The sequence below is a fragment of the Rattus norvegicus genome, chromosome 1, assembly GCF_036323735.1.
Source record: "Rattus norvegicus strain BN/NHsdMcwi chromosome 1, GRCr8, whole genome shotgun sequence".
In the NCBI taxonomy this organism is placed as follows: domain Eukaryota; kingdom Metazoa; phylum Chordata; class Mammalia; order Rodentia; family Muridae; genus Rattus; species Rattus norvegicus.
In genome coordinates this window covers 254413520-254433149 of record NC_086019.1, presented here as the reverse complement: position 1 = coordinate 254433149, position 19630 = coordinate 254413520, and the positions used below count along the sequence as shown (strand labels likewise).

At 46.3% G+C, this 19630-nt stretch overlaps 1 protein-coding gene across 15 annotated transcripts in view; it reads left to right on the top strand.

The window, feature by feature from the left end:
• Fbxw4 (F-box and WD repeat domain containing 4) overlaps nucleotides 1-19630 on the top strand; it is an 89253-nt gene that overhangs the window by 32024 nt on the left and 37599 nt on the right. For 9 of the 15 annotated variants that reach the window (XR_010053929.1, XR_010053930.1, XR_005487442.2 and 6 more), the window contains one exon: nucleotides 4898-4992. The exons of the other annotated variants lie outside the window; for them this stretch is intronic. Coding sequence is in view for 6 of the 9 variants with exons in the window: in XM_039080399.2 (XP_038936327.1) it covers nucleotides 4898-4992 (95 nt within the window). In the remaining 3 variants the exon portion in view is untranslated. The remainder of the gene's footprint in view (nucleotides 1-4897; nucleotides 4993-19630) is intronic. 15 annotated transcript variants of the gene reach the window in all.

Sequence of the window (19630 nt, the reverse complement as noted above, 5' to 3'; positions counted from 1 at the left end):
AGTACTGTCCTACATCTATAATACTAGAGGATACAATTTAAAAGGCATTATTTGAGACTTGATTCTACTTTTCCAGCAGAGGGCCCAAAGGATGGTGTGACACAGCTTTGTAAAGAAACATACTCTAGACAGGATTTCCTTTCACTAGTGGCACACTTCTAAGGATTCATTCTCTCCATGAATGTCAGCTAAAACCGTTATTAAAAAAAATGAAATATCCCTAGAACAAAACCGTATAACCACCGGATTCACATGAAGATGACCTAGTGGAGACAAGCTGGACCTCACCTTACCAACAAGCTATCAAATCTGTTATGTTAAAACAGTGAGACCTCCAAGGAAGGAGATGCCAAGTAGTGCTTCAAAGCTTCGGACCACAATCAAACACAGCATCCTTTTCAACAGAAGCAGAAGCTCATCTGAATATGCTCATGGATGCTGACATCAACATTTAATCATCTCCTCACTCATCCAGGAAGAGGGGGAGATCAGTTACTACTGTACTTTAATGTGTTCAACCAAATCACCATATTACAAAAATAGCAAGCTGCCATAATAAAAAATAAGGCTCCTCTATCCAGCACCAGATAGCATCATTTTACTTTCAAGCCTAGAAATTGCACACTTGTATATAAACCAACCGAAGATGAGGATTGAGAGTTCATCTTGGTGGATTTTTCCTTTGATGAATATGAAGTGTCCTTCCTTATCTTTTTTGATGACTTTTAATTGAAAATTGATTTTATTTGATATTAGAATGGCTACTCCAGCTTGCTTCTTCTGACCATTTGCTTGGAAAGTTGTTTTCCAGCCTTTCACTCTGAGGTAGTGTCTGTCTTTGTCTCTGAGGTGTGTTTCCTGTAGGCAGCAGAATGCAGGGTCCTCATTGCGTATCCAGTTTGTTAATCTATGTCTTTTTATTGGGGAGTTGAGGCCATTGATATTGAGAGATATTAAGGAATAGTGATTATTGCTTCCTGTTATATTCATATTTGGATGTGAGGTTATGTTTGTGTGCTTTCATTCTCCTTGTTTTGTTGCCAAGACGATTAGTTTCTTGCTTCTTCTAGGGTTTAGCTTGCCTCCTTATGTTGGGCTTTACCCTTTATTATCCTTTGTAGTGCTGGATTTGTAGAAAGATATTGTGTAAATTTGGTTTTGTTATGGAATATCTTGGTTTCTCCATCTATGTTAATTGAGAGTTTTGCAGGATACAGTAACCTGGGCTGGCATTTGTGTTCTCTTAGGGTCTGTATGACATCTGTCCAGGATCTTCTGGCCTTCATAGTTTCTGGCGAAAAGTCTGGTGTGATTCTGATAGGTCTGCCTTTATATGTTACTTGACCTTTTTCCCTTACTGCTTTTAATATTCTTTCTTTATTTTGTGCGTTTGGTGTTTTGACAATTATGTGACGGGAGGTGTTTCTTTTCTGGTCCAATCTATTTGGAGTTCTGTAGGCTTCTTGTATGCCTATGGGTATCTCTTTTTTTAGGTTAGGGAAGTTTTCTTCTATGATTTTGTTGAAGATATTTACTGGTCCTTTGAGCTGGGAGTCTTCACTCTCTTCTATACCTATTATCCTTAGGTTTGATCTTCTCATTGAGTCCTGGATTTCCTGTATGTTTTGGACCAGTAGCTTTTTCCGCTTTACATTATCTTTGACAGTTGAGTCAATGATTTCTATGGAATCTTCTGCTCCCGAGATTCTCTCTTCCATCTCTTGTATTCTGTTGGTGAAGCTTGTATCTACAGCTCCTTGTCTTTTCTTTTGATTTTCTATGTCCAGGGTTGTTTCCATGTGTTCTTTCTTGATTGCTTCTATTTCCATTTTTAATTCCTTCAACTGTTTGATTGTGTTTTCCTGGAATTCTTTCAGGGATTTTTGCGATTCCTCTCTGTAGGCTTCTACTTGTTCTCTAAGGGAGTTCTTTATGTCTTTCTTGAAGTCCTCCAGCATCATGATCAAATATGATTTTGAAACTAGATCTTGCTTTTCTGGTGTGTTTGGATATTCCGTGTTTGCTTTGGTGGGAGAATTGGGCTCCGATGATGCCATGTAGTCTTGGTGTCTGTTGCTTGTGTTCCTGCGCTTGCCTCTCGCCATCAGATTATCTCTAGTGTTACTTTGTTCTGCTATTTCTGGCCGTGGCTAGACTGTCCTATAAGCCTGTGTGTCAGGAGTGCTGTAGACCTGTTTTCCTGTTTTCTTTCAGCCAGTTATGGGGACAGAGTGTTCTGCTTTCGGGCGTGTAGTTTTTCCTCTCTACAGGTCTTCAGCTGTTCCTGTGGGCCTGTGTCTTGAGTTTACCAGGCAGGTTTCTTGCAGGGGAAAAGTTGGTCCTACCTGTGGTTCCAAGGCTCAAGTTTGCTCGTGGGGTACTGCCTAAGTCCTCTCCACTGAGGCAGCAACCGGGAAGATCTGCGCCGCTCTTTCCAGGAGCCTCCGTGCACCAGGGTTCCAGATGGCGTTTGGTGTTTTCCTCTGGCGTCTGGATGTGCACAGAGTGCAGTCTCTTCTGGTTTCCCAGGCGTGTCCGCCTCTCTGAAGGTTTAGCTCTCCCTCCCACGGGATTTGGGTGCAGAGAACTGTTTATCCGGTCTGTTTCCTTCAGGTTCTGGCGGTGTCTCAGGCGCAGGGGTCCTGCCGCTCCTGGGCCCTCCCCTACGGGAACCCAGAGGCCTTATACAGTTGCCTCTTGGGCCAGGGATGTGGGCAGGGGTGGGCAGTGTTGGTGGTCTCCTCCGCTCTGCAGCCTCAGGAGTGCCCACCTGATCAGGCGGTGAGGTCTCTCTCCCACGGGGTTTTGGAGCAGAGAGCTGCTGCGGGCCGGGATCCGCGGGTGTGGGACTTCCGGTAAACACAGGAAGTGCCCGGTCCTAGAGGAATTTTGCCTCTGTGTGTCCTGAGTTCACCAGGCAGGTTTCTTGCAGGGGAAAAGTTGGTCCTACCTGCGTTTCCAAGGCTCAAGTTTGCTCGTGGGGTACTGCCTAAGTCCTCTCCGCGGAGGCAGCAACCGGGAAGATCTGCGCCGCTCTTTCCGGGAGCCTCCGTGCACCAGGGTTCCAGATGGCGTTTGGTGTTTTCCTCTGGCGTCTGGATGTGCACAGAGTGCAGTCTCTTCTTAGGATTTTTTTTTAATGAATTCTCATCCTTAGAGTTCCCGAGTCAAAGATCATTATAGGTGAGCCTTGCCACCTCCTGTTTGCCTTCTAAGAGGGCTGTATAAATATATATGTTCACTGAGTGTTTTCCAGGCTGGGTCTGACCACATGTTTATTATGTCAACTCCCTGTCCCTCAAGTACCAGGACACTCTTGCTGCCACGGGCTGCTGTGCCGTGGGGCAGGCTGCCACTGTCCCGATGCTTAGAATTGGCATTGTTCGCTCCTAAAGATCAGGAACTGTATTCTGTAGTTTGTGGGCTCTTGGACACTACCGACTGTCTCTATGGAAGCTACTAGAAAACAGGTTCAGGCTGTCCTGGAGATTTTGTAAATCAGGAGTACCCTCTTCACTACATAAGCAAGAACATGACTTTGAAGGAGTTCAGAAAAGGCAATGTCTCTTCCAAGATGGGCAGTCTAAAGGAAGAAACCAGAGGGCATCTAGCTGTGACCAAAGGAGGGTTTGGCTATCAGGTGCAAAGCGGATGCTAGAATCCTGGACTGACAGGAACTACTGAGATATTTGCCCTTGTTTTTTGGGTCCATTCTCATTCAGAATATTCTCGTTAAATTTCTTTTCTTAGTTTTGGGAAAAGTTACTTACTGTTACCCCATCCCCCACTCCATCATACCCTTGAGCTCTAAGAAACACTTTCTCCTTTTATAGGGAAGAGATACCATGTGACCCTAAGAAGGCAAGACCACCCCCATTCCATCACCTGCCCCTTACACCGAAGGAATGTTTTCTTAGTTCTTCCATCTACGGTCCTGCCTGGGTTTGGTGTGTTCCCCTTATAGCTCTGCGGGGACCTTGAGAGGTCACTGATCCATCTAGCTGCCAAGGGATCCCTCTGTGGCTGCTCTGGGGAGAGCCCTGTACATTTGAGGTTTCCTTTCTGTTTGGTTAGAGGCTTATGTCCCTGTGTGTGTGTCATCTGGCGTAGGGTGAGGTGAGGGGGACCTTGTGCTTAATGGGAGATTTCTAAATGCACTGACTGCTGAGAGGCTCTGGAGTGTTGATTAGAGTTAAGCCCAGAGTGGCTGCTAATGTACATTCCTGACTGATAGGGCCAGATAGTGTGCTCCAAGCAATATTTTTAACCTGTGGCGATATGGAAGCTTAAAAGAGTTAAGCTTTTCTGCTACTTTTGGTGACACTAGGTGCTAAAATTCCCTGCTGACATGAATACCTGTGGATCCTAGGCATTATGAACAAACAAACAACAATACCCCCTCTCACTTTGCAGCCTCTTTCCCATTCTCTCCTTGTTCTGCGGTTTTCTTCTTACTCTACAGTGAGCATGGCTCCCCGCATCACACCCTGATCTTCTTGCCACCCCTTCTATGCCTAAGCTAAAATTTTGATGAAAGATAGGAGAAGGGAAGATCCACAAACACAGGGAAGTTTGTTTCTGAGAGAGGCAGGCGACTTCTGTTTACATTTTCTTAGTTAAATCTTATACAGTCTGGGTAACCTCTCACAGCCTGGTAGAAAGCAGGACTAGTCGGATGGAAGTAAAGGTTGGTGGTTAGGGCAGGAAGCAAGACCTGTCTCTGTGGCAGGTGAACCAGAGGCTGGAGAGGCCTCTCTGCTCATACCCTGAGCTCTGTCTTCAGGACAGAAGGGATTCTCCGTTCTCCACCTCCTCATTCACTCTTCCCGCCTGGTGTATGCGTCTTCCCCCTAAGCCTAGGCAATGCCAACAAGAGCGTTTCCTCTCCTGTTTCCAGGTCTGGCCTTTGGCCTCGGGCCAGCTGGGGCAGTGCTTACACACCATCCAGACCGAAGACAGAGTCTGGTCCATTGCTATCAGCCCAGTACTCAGGTAAGGGAGACGTGCTTGGATTTTTATCTCATTCAAGAATGGTTTCACTTTATTAGGTCAGATAAGCCAGAAGATTTTTCACTAGTGTATTCTAGGTTGCCATGAACCACTCTCCTGGAGATTTAACATTCTCCAGAGACGTGAGGTCTTTGGGTCTTTCTCTATACTTGGAATTGAGATAACCTTTTCTAAGCATCTGACCAGAAACGTTTAAGAAAAGATACATACTGGATGTAACTAAGGGGCAGTGTTACTTTTCTGGAGCAGATGTCCTCTGGAGTTGCTCCAAAGCAGAGGCTTCTCTGTATACCTGAGAGGCAGCGGCAGCAGCTAGCCTGCTGTTGTGACTCATCTCTGCTTTGTTCCCTGAAAATGTCTTCTGGTGTATCCCTTACAGGCTCTGGGTATCAGGAGAGGAGGAGAGGTTTGGGGCCTGCCAGCTGGGCCCCACCTATGTATGGAGAGCAGCAGAAATAGTGGCAGCTGTGGAGGAAGGGCAGCTCAGTTTTATCATTTCATGTGTGTGGTAGTTTGGCTAGTATGCTCCTACTCATGTGCCTGGTTCCCATGGAGACCAGAAGAAGGCGTTGAATCTGGAACTGAAGTTACAGATGATTTTGAGCCACCATGTGGGTGTCAAGAATCAAACCCAGGTTCTCTGGAAGAGTATCTTTCCCCATCTCTCCAGCCCACAACTCTTTAGAAAACAAACAAACAAACAAACAAACAAACAAACAAATCCCTAAAACCAAAATCAAAACAGGTCTTGCTGTGTAGCCAAGGCTACATAGACTGGCTGTGAACTAAATCTTCCCGCCTCAGCCTCCCAATGGCCAGAATCACAAGTGCAAACACCAAAATGTAGACGTTTCTTCTGCTTCAGCCGCCAGGTGTTGGCTCCTGCCTGTCAACCGTGCACCTGGGAGGCTAAGGCAGGAAACATCACCCGTGGACTTAAGGCCAGCTTAGGCTAGAAGGTGAGTTTCAGAGCAGCCTAGGCCAGAGTTAGACCCTGTCTCAAAAACAAAATAAAAACCAAAAAAAGTATGCAAAATCAAAATAAAAAAGTAAAACTGGCCAGGCAGTGGGGACGCACACCTTTGATCTCAACACTCAGGAGGCAGAGGCAGGCAGATCTCTGTGAGTTTGAGGCCAGCCTGGTCTGCAGTTCCAGGACAGCCAGAGCTGCACAGAGAAATCTTGTATTGAAAAATTAACTGCTGCTTTCTTGGCTATTGATTATTAAGTGTTATATAAAAACATTTTATTGGTGTATAGTCATTGTACCCTAATGCTGAGTTTCATGTAGACAGTATCTTTCAATACATCATGTGCTTTGTACTAGGCTTAAAATGTATTTTATTGTTTTGTGTGCGGGTGTTGTTTGTATGTATCTCTGTGCATCACATATATACAGTGTCCCCAGGGGCCAGAAGAGGGTGTTGGAGCCCCAGGACTGAAGTTCAGATGGTTATAGCCACCATGTGGGTGCTGAGGGTCAGACCTAGGTCCTGTAGAAGAGCGGCCAGTGCTCTTAGCTGATAGGCCATGGCTCCAGCCCCTGGCTCTGCTATCCTGGACCAAGGAGGGCCTCTCTCCTCCCCGGGGCATTAGAGGCTTTGCTGTACTTGACTGTCTTAGAAGTCAGTCAGGTCTGTCGGCCTCCTCTTCCCTATGCCTCCCTTGTCCCCCCTGAGTGGGATTTGGTAAGTTAGAGGTTGTCACCTTCACCACCCCATCTGTCAGTTGCTTTTTATAAACAGGTTGGTGGCCCTTTTGCTCAGCTCTCTTCAGCCTCTTTCTCCTCACTTCACGGAACCTGTAGCTCTCCTCTTGCTTTCTTCCACAACTCCCTTTCAATTTCTTTTCTTCCTAAGAATTAGAGCCGATTAGCCACGTCATTAATTCTTCAATTTGACGGCTGATATAGCAGGACCTGAAACACATTGCTGACCTCAGAGAATGGAGACCCCGTTCCTTAGCATATTGGCGATGGGAGAAGTTAATTAAAATTCCACAGAGCAGAGGTGTCGGCTAACCTATAAACCTGTCGCTTTTCAGAACAAATCATTCCAGCATCTTAGGAGAGGAAAGGGATGACCAGCGGGGAGTGAGTAGGGAAGTTAAGTGCAAGGGGCTCTGAGTGGAAAAATGGAGCCGGCCAGCTTTGTCTCCTCGGCAGTTTCTCCCTAGTGCCACCTTCTGAAAGCCGTCAGCCAAGCTTGTGTGTCTGTGTTAGATGTGTGTGAGACTAGAGAGAAGTGAGTGACACGTGTGCTGGCATCAGGACGGGAGCAGCTTGTTGGGTTCTGGGATAGAGGTACTCCATGCATTACTGCGTGTCATGGAGGTGTGGACAGGCTGTCCTTAGAGTCCTCTACTCTAGCCACATCCTCTGGAAAACGTTGGGTTATTTCTCATCAGAAAAGACCACATAACACCTATTGCACATGGTATCAATAAGAGAAGTTGAGAAAGGAATTTGCCTGCCTCATCAGAAGGCATTGGAGATCAGTAAGCCAAGTCGAGCGTTTTGGCCATAACTTGGAGATGGACCATGGGTAAGGGTGTGGCTTGCCTAGCACAAATGTGGTGTGTGCACCACACTCCTCTCCCTCTCCCTCTCCCTCTCCCTCTCCCTCTCCCTCTCCCTCTCCCTCTCCCTCTCCCTCTCCCTCTCCCTCTCTGTGTGTGTGTGTGCACGTGCATGCGTGTGTTCAACCCCTCTGCTAAGTCTTCCTGGTCCCATCTGCTTTCCTCACAGACTTCATCCAGTTCCTTGGTGTATATTCCTAGCCTTGGATGATTCCTTTGTTGGTTGGCTGTTTAGTGTTGACTATCAAATTCTTCGATATGGCTTCTTTCTTAATTTCACAAATGATGTCTTAAAGTCTGTTTTTGTTTGTTTTGTTTCTGAGACAGGTTCTCACTCTGTAACCCTGGTTGGCCTGGAGCTCACAGAGATCTGCCTACATGTGCCTCTCCAGGTCTGAGATTAAGATGTGTGCCACCATGCCTGGCAGACTCTGGCTTTAAAAAAATGTATTTATTTATTTGTGTGCGTGTGCATGCGTGTGTGTGTGTGCATGTTTGGGTATGTATGTGCTCATGTGTACTTGTGCCTTGGTTGCACATGTAGAAGGCAGAGGATAACTTTTAGGAGTTATTTCTGCCCTTCTACCGTGTAGGTCCCAGGGATAGAACTCAAGTTGAATTCTCTTCTAAGAAGCTTGTGTTAGGGATTCTGACTTCACACTAGACATCCAGGGCATGTGTTAAGCTTTTATTGCCCCCCTTTTTATACTCAGAAATATATGGGCTAGGATCTCTTATAATACTGTATTATTAGGTCCATCTCTCATCTCTCTCCACTTTGTCCATGACTTTGAGTCTTTTAAAAAAAAAAAAAAAAAAAAAGGCTGGCAGTGGTGGTGCAGGCCTTTAGTCCCAGCATTGGGGAGGCAGAGACAGGTGGATATTTGTGAGTTCGAGGCCAGCCTGGTCTATAGAGTGAGTTCTAGGAAAGCTGAGGCCACACAGAGAAACCCTGTCTCAAAAAACAAAACTTAGAAAATAAAAAGAAAGAAAGCTCTCCAGCTGGGCATGGTGGAGCCTGCCTTTATTGCTAGCACTCCAAAGGATGAGGCAGGTGGATTTCTGTCAATCCCGGGTGAGCCAGTGTTACATAGTGATGCCCCATCTTTTCTTTTAAGCACCGGCTCTCAGCTTCAAGGCTGGTACTTTAGAGCGGTCTAGGAGATAAGTTCTCCTTTGCCTGCTGTTAGTAGGGTGGCTATAGGCAAATCAGACTCTTCTTTTATACTTTGTATGGACATGACTAGATTAAAGTGAAAATGAGCCAAAAGATCGTATATGCAGAGTGGAATGCTGAACGTCCTCTAACCGTGGGCCACACCCCCAGCATTTATCCAGTGCAGCAGTGTTCAGTGCTCAGGTGCTTTCAAGCCTCTGTCCTGGGCTTCCCTGGTTTCTGCCTCCCAGGAGTCACGGGGTTCTTTTGTCGTTTTCTTGAGGTGGAGTCTCCGTAGGAAATCTCTCTTTGCTGTCCTCTTCCTTTTGAAGTGATCCTCAAGGGCTGCCTTCTGTCACCTCCCTGCCACTATTCCTGTTGAATGTGCTTGTTATTCACTGAGTGACATGGTCCTGGACCCCTTCTTGGCAGCATGAGGGGTTGTGAGCAGTGCTGTCCTTTAAGGACAAGTGCTTCAGTTCTCTTACTGCAGTTCCTTGAGCAGTTGGAAGAGATGGATCTTGCACTGGTCTTTTCTCAGTAATGTCTTTCTCCTATTAAAAAGTTAGCCCTGTGCACGTTGTTGTTGATGTTCTGTTAGGTTTTACCCTCTTCTTTTCATGTGTTTGTACTTGGGCACCTTTAGCATACATTATGGACCCTCAACTCCAACTTAATATGAGATGCTTTTGACCAAGAGAAAGTGAGGATTCTGACCTGGCTCTGTCTAGGTATCACCTTTCATTTCTGTGACTTTGAATTTGTAATTTGAAAACAGTTGTAGAGGGTGATATTTAATACCAGTTATGTGCTCAAGGCTATATTTATTTTATTTTTTATTTTTGAAACAGGGTTTTTCTATGTAGCCCTAGCTGTCCTGGAACTTACTGTGTAGACCAGGCCAGCCTTGAACTCAGAGATCAGTCTGCTTTTGCCTCTCAAGTACAGGGATAAAAGGTGAGCACAGCCCCTGCATATCTCAAAGCTAATGTTTACTTTAAAAAAAAATCAAACGAACAAGCAAAGCAAAGCAAAAACTAAAAGCAACAGTAGGCTTCAAAGTAAGGCAGCAGGCAAGGGATTTTCCTTTGCTCCCTGTGTGCCTGCCCACCCTTACTACCCTGTTGTCCAGACTCAGGTTTTATGGAATACGGCCCTGTCCCATACAGGAGTTTCCTACCTGTCTCTTTTGGGTGAGCAAGAGGGGGTAAGGAAGGCACAGAGTGTTCTTGAAACAAAACGGTCTGTGTCTTCCACAGTTGTGTGGCAGAAACACACTATAGAGGGTCTCAGATATCGTCCCTAAGATCACTGTGAATTCTTAATACTTTACTATGATTTAATACAGATTAATGTATTTTATTACTATTTAAATAATTATTTCTACCTGAATGAAGCTAGTAAATACAAAACTCCCCCATCCCCTTTTTTAAATTTTATTTTTGGTGTCTTTGAGACGGGATCTCAGTATTTAGCTCTGGCTAGCCTGGAACTCACTATGTAGACCAGGCTGACCTCAAACTCATAGAGATTTACCTACATCTGTCTCCCAGTACTGGGATTAAAGACCTGTACACCATACCCACCCCTACAAAACTGTTTACAAGACTATTTCCCATTAGAAGTGGGGGGGGGGGGGAGATGGCTCAACAGTTAAGAGCAGCAGCCGCTCTTCCAGAGGACCCAGGTTCTATCCCAGCACCCACATGGTAGTTAAGTCATTACTCCAGTCCCAGTCCCCTTGAGAGGCTCTTTGAGAACCTGAAAACACTCTTTGCTGTCAAGAGTTGACTTAGGGCATGGTAGGGAGAGGCTGCATATGGTAGAGACCTGGGCTCACTCAGGTAAATGCTTCTGCCATTCTAGGAGCAAACGTATACTTAAGTCTTTGGTTGTCTGGACCCTTCCGTCTTGTAGTGAAGTGAATCTGTGTTTGCCTGGAAGAAGAAGGGAGGGAATCATGTAGCTTTCCTTTTCTCTGCGGACAGCAGACCTATTTCCCTGAAATGAAAAAAAAAGACACTGGGTAGAGCCCTTGCCTCTGTGGACACCACCGCTGCCATGTGAACGCCTGTGGTCAGGAAGCTTTCCCCACGCTCTTGGGCTTTAATCCCCTCTCTCCTGCTTCTGTCATCAGGGAAATATATGAGTGGTATAGGTGTAGAAACTTGACTTAGCTGTGTTATTAAATATACAATATCATTTTGTGCACTGTGGTGGCCTGTTTGTTTTGTGGGGGATTAGTCCAAGTCTGTATGAAATGTACCAATTCAAATTTGTAAAGTGAGCTGTGGCCTCTGGGGGGTTTGATGGAGAAGCTGTTCCTTCATTTCTCCCAGAGGTGAGGTAGGTCTGGAAGGAAAGCCAGCACTGTGCCCTGTTTGGCAGGGGATGCTGGTACTGGGAGAGCAGGGTGTTTGTTCCAGCAGCTACAAGGTTTACTGTGTGCTGTGTGTGGTAGATGCCGCCACCAGCCTGCAAAAGTATATCTTTCTTTACTGATGGTTAATTGCATGCGGAGTGTACTCTGACAGGGCTGGGAGCTAGAAAAAGAGGCAGTTTCAGTATGGGTTTCATTGGTCTCTATGATGCTGCTATTTTCTGGGCGTCATAACTCACTCACTGCTTTGAGGGGAAGAGTAGTCAAATATCAGGAGTCTGTCTGTGGACCTCACTTTTGGTTGTCGATGAACTGGTGTATATGAAGGGGGTCTTCAGCCTCCATAACCTGAAGAAAGAGGAACAAATGACCGTGGTGCTTCGCCTTGTAACCAGTCCTCCTGATGGCTCAGTTGGACCATGGTGGCTTAAGGATCTTTCTCTATTTCTTTCTCCTATGCTAGAGATGGGGCAGAGGAAAGCCTCCTTTTTCCTCTTTGAGGAAAGAAGGCCTGCTAAACGAGGCAAGAGTGTCTTCTTGTCCTGCTTTGTGAGACAGCCAGACAGGAGGGAGGATCCTGCATATGATGTCCCTCCATGATGAGAGTCAGAGTTTATACAAAGACAGTAGAGGAGCAAGGGGTTGCTGGGGCTGGAGGAGGCATGACCACCCTTGGAGAAAAATGAATGATTTGAGTAATCCTAGGTGGGCCCACTGATTGAGCTTAAAATGTGCTCAAGTTGTCAGGCATCAGTGATCTGTGTGCTGCGGACATTGCATTGGGTCAGGTCCTGTAGAACCTTAGAGCTGTGACCTTCACTGGGGTGGTCACTGCCTGTGCCAGTTCAAGCCTCTCAGCAGGCCATAGCCATCAGCAAGAACCAAGCACTGGGGATGGTTTCAGTTCCTAAGACTGAATTTCAGCCATTACTCAGGATAGGATGTCTCATGTGTCAATGTGATGCCTGGCTGGCTTAGAACCCATTTTTAGTGTGGTTGTCTCATTCGTCAAAAACTGACTTAAGGACTGGAGAGATGGCTCAATGGTCAAGAGCACTGACTGCTCTTCCAGAGGTCCTGAGTTAAATACCCAGTAACCACGTGGTGGCTCACAACCGGTTATCTGTAATGGGATCTGATGCCCTCCTCTGGTGTGCCTGAAGACAGCTACAGTGTACTTATATATAATAATAAATAAATCTTTTAAAAAAACTGACTTAAATACTACAGATAAAAGTGGGTGATTGCAGAAGGTCAGATGATGTGCATAGAGCTGACGTGCGGAGTCTGTGTCCCCTTAGCAGGGCTCTGTTTCTATTTCCCAGTTTGAGTGTTGATATTGTTTTCTTTTAGATTTATGTTTATTTTTAATCAGGTGTGTGTGTGTGTGTGTGTGTGTGTGTGTGTGTGTGTGTGTGTGTGTGTAGGGGATGCCTAAGAAGGCCAGAGACACTGGATTTGCAGGAGCTGTAGTCCAGGCAGTAGTGAACCACCTGGCATGGGGGCTGGGACTTGAACTTAGATCCTCTAGAAAGGACTATGTGCTCTTTTTATCCCCTGAGCCATTTCTCTAGCTCCCTCATATTATTTCTCTGTCTCTGACCTCTCCCTTTCCACTCCAACCTCTTTTCTTTCCCCCTTCCCTTACCCCTCTGCCTTTTCATTCTGTTCCCAGGCACTGCATAATAAATGCTGTTGTCACCTGGTGTGGTGGTTTACAGAGGTAAGAGGATCTCTGAGAGTTCAGGGTCAGTTTGATTACAGTGTTAGCTCCAGAATAGCTAGAGCCACACAGTAAGACCTGTGTCACAAACAGGAAACAAACAAGGAGCCATTATCTTGTTGTCATTAGAGAACACACCATGAACTAGAAGGTACAGACTGACAGGGGGACAGATGCGGTAGGTAGTAAAATGTGGTAAATTCTTAGAGGGAAACTCGAGGACTGAAGAAAGAGCACTAGTGTTGCTAGAGCCACAGTGGAGAAGTAGCAGGAGTCTAAGGTGGCTTACAATATGTTTCAAAACAACTGGAGGAGTCGGAAGTCATATTTTATTGTTTAAGGAAGGGTTTCATGGTGTAGGCCTTGCTGTCCTGGAACTCCTATATAGACCAGATTGTCCCTTGAACTCAGAGATCCACCTGCCTCTGCCTTAAAGGAGTTCACCACTATACTTCGACATCAGAAGGTTCCTAACACAAAGAAATGACCAGGCTTGCTGGGTATGCATGTGTAAACACATCAGATTGTTGTCACACACACACACACACACACACACACACACACACACCCGTAGATCTTGCACTCTGATGCGTCAGTTATAAATGAAATGAGGAGCGAGATGGAGGGATTCATGTCTTCTCTCCTACGGTCTGCACCCCCTGCTGCCTGGAGTCCACCTCTACCACCTTTTCTGTGTCCTCTGTTCATCTCCGGTGTGCAGGGTGCTTGCCTTTATTGTCCTTTGATCACGCTCTCCTGACAGAGATCACTTAGCACTCACATCCCAAAGTGGAAGAGCCTTAATGTCAAAATTAGGGTGTTTCCCCATTTTCCCTTCTTTCTGCCTTTCGTTTTCTTTCTTTTCCCCCACTTCTCTTTAAACTTCAGTGGGTGATGAGGCAGAGAGGAGGTGGGAGGGTAAAGGGGAGCCATAAATTCTGAGACTGGTGTAGCTGTTCTCTGAGCAGCCAGGAAGCCTCTGATGTCTCCACAGCACTTTCATTAACATTTAAATTAAGGGTTTGTTTTCCAGGCTGTTTTATAGGCTGGGACCTTTCATGGCCTGTCACATGCAGCACCCACCCCCTTCCCCAAGCAAGTGTGTAATTGTAGCCACTGCTCTATCCTAACTCTGGGTTGTGGCCGGAGGTTCAAAGGGAGTTCCTGGGGATGAAGCTGGGACAGTCAGGCCAGGGCTGTTATTCCGCAGATGAAGGTGCTCACAGGACTCCAGCACCTCGCCTCCGACCTGTACTTTTCTTTGCTCTTGAAGGAACATATTTCAATCTGAGTCCAACCTTCCACACTTGGTTCCCTTGGGCCATGGGCAGGTGGGAAGGAAACCTCTTCTGTGCCTTTGGGCCTGGAAGCAGTGTTTGTTAGATGTGATTCTCCATGACTATCTTTTTCTCCTTTAATCTTTTCAGCATCATGATACTTTTGCACCCAGGTTACCATCTGCAAAGAATTTACAATGTGATCCTTAAAAGCACCTGCCTGCATAGACAGATAGCTGTCCACCACTCAGTCACCAGTTCTCCATGCATCTGTGCTGGAAACGCTGCTGAGGTCATTGAGGAAGCTGTCCTTATGGACCTTGGGACTCAGGGCAAGTACTTCTCACCTGAAGGGAGGCACTTGTACTGAAGCTTCCTTTCACCAAAATATCAGGCAGTGTAAGGGATGCTTGGAAAGATGACATCCCCGTGTCTTTTCTGTACTCTCAGTCTGCTCTTCTGTGAATAGCAAGAATGTGCATTCTGTGCCCAAGGCACACATCCTACAAGCTCTTAACTCCAAGGTATTCTTCCCCAACTGCCGGTCTCAGCTAGATTTCTTCTTTGGACAGGAATGAGAAAGACGCTGGACTTTCTCTCTCTGTTGAGAAGCCATGGAATTTCTTTCTCTTAGGGAACTGACTTCAGTGTGTGAGTCAATACATATCTCACTAAGCAACTCAAATCACCCACAACTTATCTGTCAAGTGGGAGACGGCTGAATGTCACTTACCCTGTCCCAGGTAGCCTTGCCAGCAGGTGGGTACCCTCATGCCCTGGGGTCCTGCCCGAGGGAGTGAGGGAGGTGCTGGGAAGACCCCTCTGCAGGTGGTGCCCAGGCTCAGATTGCAGGCTGGCGCTCAGCTCTGCCTAGTGGTGATTAATCTGGGGCTCAGCCCGCAGAGGCTCAGGCAGGAGCTTTGGTCCCTCACTGTGAAGACCTTTGGCTTAGAGACAGAACTGATCTCTGTAGCTTGCTTCGGCTTGGGGTTTGATCTGTCAAGGCTAAAGAGTACCCTGATGGTGGAGCGGAAGCTTCTAGCCCTGCCTGACTTATGGCACTGACCCATTCCAGTGGCCTTGTCATGACAACGCTCATATATTTAAGGAGATTTCTCCACCTGTTAGCTCCAACACTCAGAGCAGTCACAATCGGGAACTTGGTGAAAGATGCTTTCAGTTTCTAGAGCCAATACAGCTTACTTATAAGCGGACTGGGGACCGGCTGTGGGTAAAAAGAAAAAAGTAATAGTGGGGCTGTGGCTGGGTCAGGAGCAGAGTATGTTTGGGAAGGGTCCTGTTGGGGTGGAAGGATCACCCTGCCTTGCAGTAAAGTGGTTCTCAGGCCGTTTCAGACAGATTTTAGTATTTCACTTCAGAAGCCTTAGGCTCTGTGTGCTCTTTTTCATTTTATATTTCTTTTTCAAGGGGGCTTCTACTTAGCATCGCCATCACTACTACCTTCCCTTCTGGCTAAGCGCTGGTCCCATGCCCTCCACTCACTATTCATGCAGTCAGTTGTCTATCGTGGAGCACTTCCCTATGACTCCATTTGGTCATAGGTTGTAGGTCTGCTGACGTACAAGTCTCCCTGTGTCTGTGAATCTCAGTGGGTTTTAGGATTATGTTGTTCCGTTTGGCAGTTGTGGCTTGGAGCTCAAAGCTTGGGACAATGTGAGGGAGAATGGACACCCATGTGTTACCATGTAGTTACCGAATGCTGATGGGAGCTTCCTGTAAAGATGCTGTGCATTACACAAGCTTGTATTGGTTCTGAACTTTTCTGTGCTGACTAGAATTTCCATGCAAGATGGCCAAAAAGGATATATTTATGCACCATTAAAACAGACAGTTTATTTGGCTCCTCCCTCAGACCCATTCTGTAAAGGGGCTGGTTGTCAGCTAACCTTCACTTCTCTAGTACTTTTTTGAACTATGAGAAATTTCTCTCTGAAAATTTCAGATTATGACTGTTTGGGAGGATGGGGGGAGGCGATTTCTCTTGTGTTGTATAAAAAATGCTGGCTTATTACTGCGGCTGTTGTCCGAGTGCCTGTTTTTTTTTTTTTTTTTTTGTTGTTGTTGTTTTGTTTTGTTTTTTTTTCCTTTTTTTCGGAGCTGGGGACCGAACCCAGGGCCTTGCGCTTGCAAGCGCTCTATCACTGAGCTAAATCCCCACCCCCTTCTGAGTGCCTGTTAAAGCAGACTATCCAATATTATTACCCCTTTTCCTTTTCACTCACTCACTCACTCACTCACTCACTCACTCACTCACTCACTAGTTAGCGAGTTAATTTGTGTTTGGTGCATTGTAGGGGTAATAGGACAACTTGGGAAAGTTGGTTCCCTCCTATCATATGGGTCCTGGGGATGGAACTGAGGTTGTCAGCCTTGGTGCAGGCCCCCTTATCCATCTCGCCATCTCGCCAGGTCACCCGTGCCTCTTTTCTAAGCTTTCTCTTGCTCTTCTTTCCAGCAAAGACATTTTCAGATAGTGTATGACCTGGGTTGTGACACTCGTCAGAGAGACTTAGTTAAGCCCATCTGAGGTGCTGACAGGGGCAGGAGGGACGGAAGGGGGAGGAGTAAGGACCAGGAATTGCTCGCCCAGGAAATTGCTTTCTGCATATTTCCTTTTTCATAGTTTTCAGTACAAATAAAAAACATGAATGATGTCTGAGAAGTCTAGTAAAGATAGATGGGGTGCCAGTGGGGTGTGCCAACATCAAAACAATCAGCGGTGTCTTTGCAGGAGAGAATCTCAAGTTAGGAGGCTGAAAGATTTGAAAATCACAGGCCTGGGCCAGCAAGATGACCCAGTGGGTAAAGGTACTTGTCACCCAGCCTGGTGTCCTGAGACACCCCCAGAACCCACACAGCCGAGAAAACAGACTCCTGTAAGTTGTCCTCTGACTTCCACATGCATGCTGCGGCATATGTGTGGCAACCACGGCACACGCAGAAACACACAACAATTAAAATGTTTAAAATAATCACAGGGCTGAAGATATAGCTAGGTGGCTTAGACCTGTGTTTGCTATTCAGAACACGTGTTAGGAGAAAGGGAAGGGGAAAGGGAAGGAGGGAAGAAAGGGGGGGAGAAGAGGAGCGGTGTGGTAGCCCATTCATGTAACACCAACACTGAGGAGGAGACAAGAGGGACGCTTGGGCGGGCTGACTGACTGGCTAGCCTGGCCTAGTTGGTGAGCCCCACACTATTGAGAAGCCTCAACAACAAGGTAGACGGTGACTGAAGAATGAACGCTCAAGGTTAAATACTTACATTACCCCCACAAGAACACACATACAATGACTTCTAAGTTATTTATGAGTTTAATCATATTTTTCTGTGATTCTTTCAGCTTTCTCTGTTCTCAGATTCAGGCTTGTCTCTGGCTGTTTGGCTTGTCTTGCTTTCTCCTCGGCTCTTTACTGTGTTAGAGCCATCCAGCTCGGAGAAAGTGGCCATGAGAGGGAGAAGGGAAGCACTGTCAGTACACCATGGAGCGTGCACACAGGCCCTGGGCACTGGAACATCCAGCTGAGAGCTGGGCAACTTGTGTCTAAAGACAAGACCTTGTCTTCTTTGAGAAGGTGTTAAGGGCTGGGCTCTTTCCAGGGTGCTTTCTATGGCCATCTTAACATGGTGGGTGGGCCGTGAGTGTCAGCACTAGGCCCTGTCCTCTCTTACTGTCCTTGCTTCTGCCCTCTGTGGCATTCCACTGTCAGGCCTTTCAGGCTAGTGACGGTTAGCCTGTGCAGCTTTGGCTGCTTTGATGATGCTGGAGGAGGCAGGATAGACAATGGTAGCCACCATCTGTTATGCTGACACAGTAGGAGAGCAGGTGAGAGACTACAGGGGCTTTTTTTCTTGCTGATGAGCAAGGCAAGAAACATGAAGGCAGGAAGGCAGGGAGAAACAGAGGGAGAGGCGCTCGGTTTTGAGTCTAAATGTACATCAGTCATAGAAGACACTGCATGACTATGGGGTTCTCTTTGCCTTCTTCATGCAGGGTACTACATGTGTGAACTTGAATTACTTTAGTTGAAGGGCAGGTTTAGATGTGTCCTTTTCTGCCTCTAACCACAAGTGATGTTTTTCCTGTTGCTATTACGGTGTTCCTTCCTTCCTCTATGTAGAATTTTATTTATTTATCTCTATTTTTTGTAGTGCTGAGGATGAAACACAGGGTTTATTATGTGCTGGGCCAGTGCCTGACCACAGACTAAGACTCCAGACCCACGCACCCAGCTCAAAACCAGGGTCTCACATAGCCCAGGCTGCCCTCAAACTTGCTGTATAGCTGAGGATGACCTTGAACTCTTGATTCTCCTGTCTCTGCCTCCCAAGTGCTGGGATTACAGTCATGTGCCACTGTTTTAGTTAGGGTTTTATTGCTGTGAAGAGATACCGTGTCCACAGCAAATCTTATAATGAAAAACGTTTAATTGGAGCTGGCTTATAGTTTCAAAGGTTTAGTCTGTTATCATCATGGTGGGATGCATGGTGATATATAGCCATGGTGCTGGAGACACATCCACAGGCAGCAGGAGGAGACTGTAGGAGGAAATGCTCAGCATGGCGTGAGCATTTCAACATGGCTCTCACGACTAAACATGGTCAGCACACTTCCGTAGCAGACATTGTACTTGAGCCATCACACTGGACAGAGTCCTCCTCCTGAGGGCCTGGCTTTTAGAAGATGCTTTTCTCTCCCTGCTACTCTGTCCTGCTGCAGCTGCAGAAGGAGCTGCCCTGGCCTCGCCAGTCGTGTGCCTCCATCTGAATAGAAAGGAAACAGGTTTGTTTTTTGTTTTTGTTTTGTTTTTTGTCCCAAGAAGAAAGTCAGCTGTAACGTTGGGTAAAGAAAGAAGGGCTCATGGATTTATGCATCAGAAACCTTCTCTTTTGCCTGCTTGTTGGTGCTTTCTAGTCTAGAGTAAGCTACAATTAATGTTCTCATAAAGGTTTCTCTACTTGTTAGAAGTCTGTGTCAGAAGAATTCTTCTGTATAAGGCGAAGTCCGAGAATAACAAGAAGGAAAGTCAGAGTTTATAACATTATTGGCAGCGAGTGTCAAAGTGAAAGTTAAAAACCATTTGATACAAATTCTGCTTCTAGGATAAGCACACAGTTGCATGCAGAGGCTTGTGAGGAGTACAGTTGGGTTAAGTATGTTATAGTGTGGTCACTGAGGTAGATATTATGTAGCTAAAAGGATAGTATACACGTCTATCTGTTGGCCCACAAACATCAAAATAGATTGTGGAATGAAAATGTCACAAAACAGTGATGGTTTACTGGAATGAGTCATGCTCTTTGCATTTTGTTTTGATTGTCCTAGAACTAGCTATGTAGAATCAGAGATGCAGTTTTGACAAGCAAGCCCTTGGGGTCTACCTGTCTCCATCCTCCTGGTATTGTGGTTACATGTGTGTCACAGTGCCTGGAGCTTGCACAACACAGGTCCTCACATTTGTCTAGCAAATATTTTACCCAGTGAGTT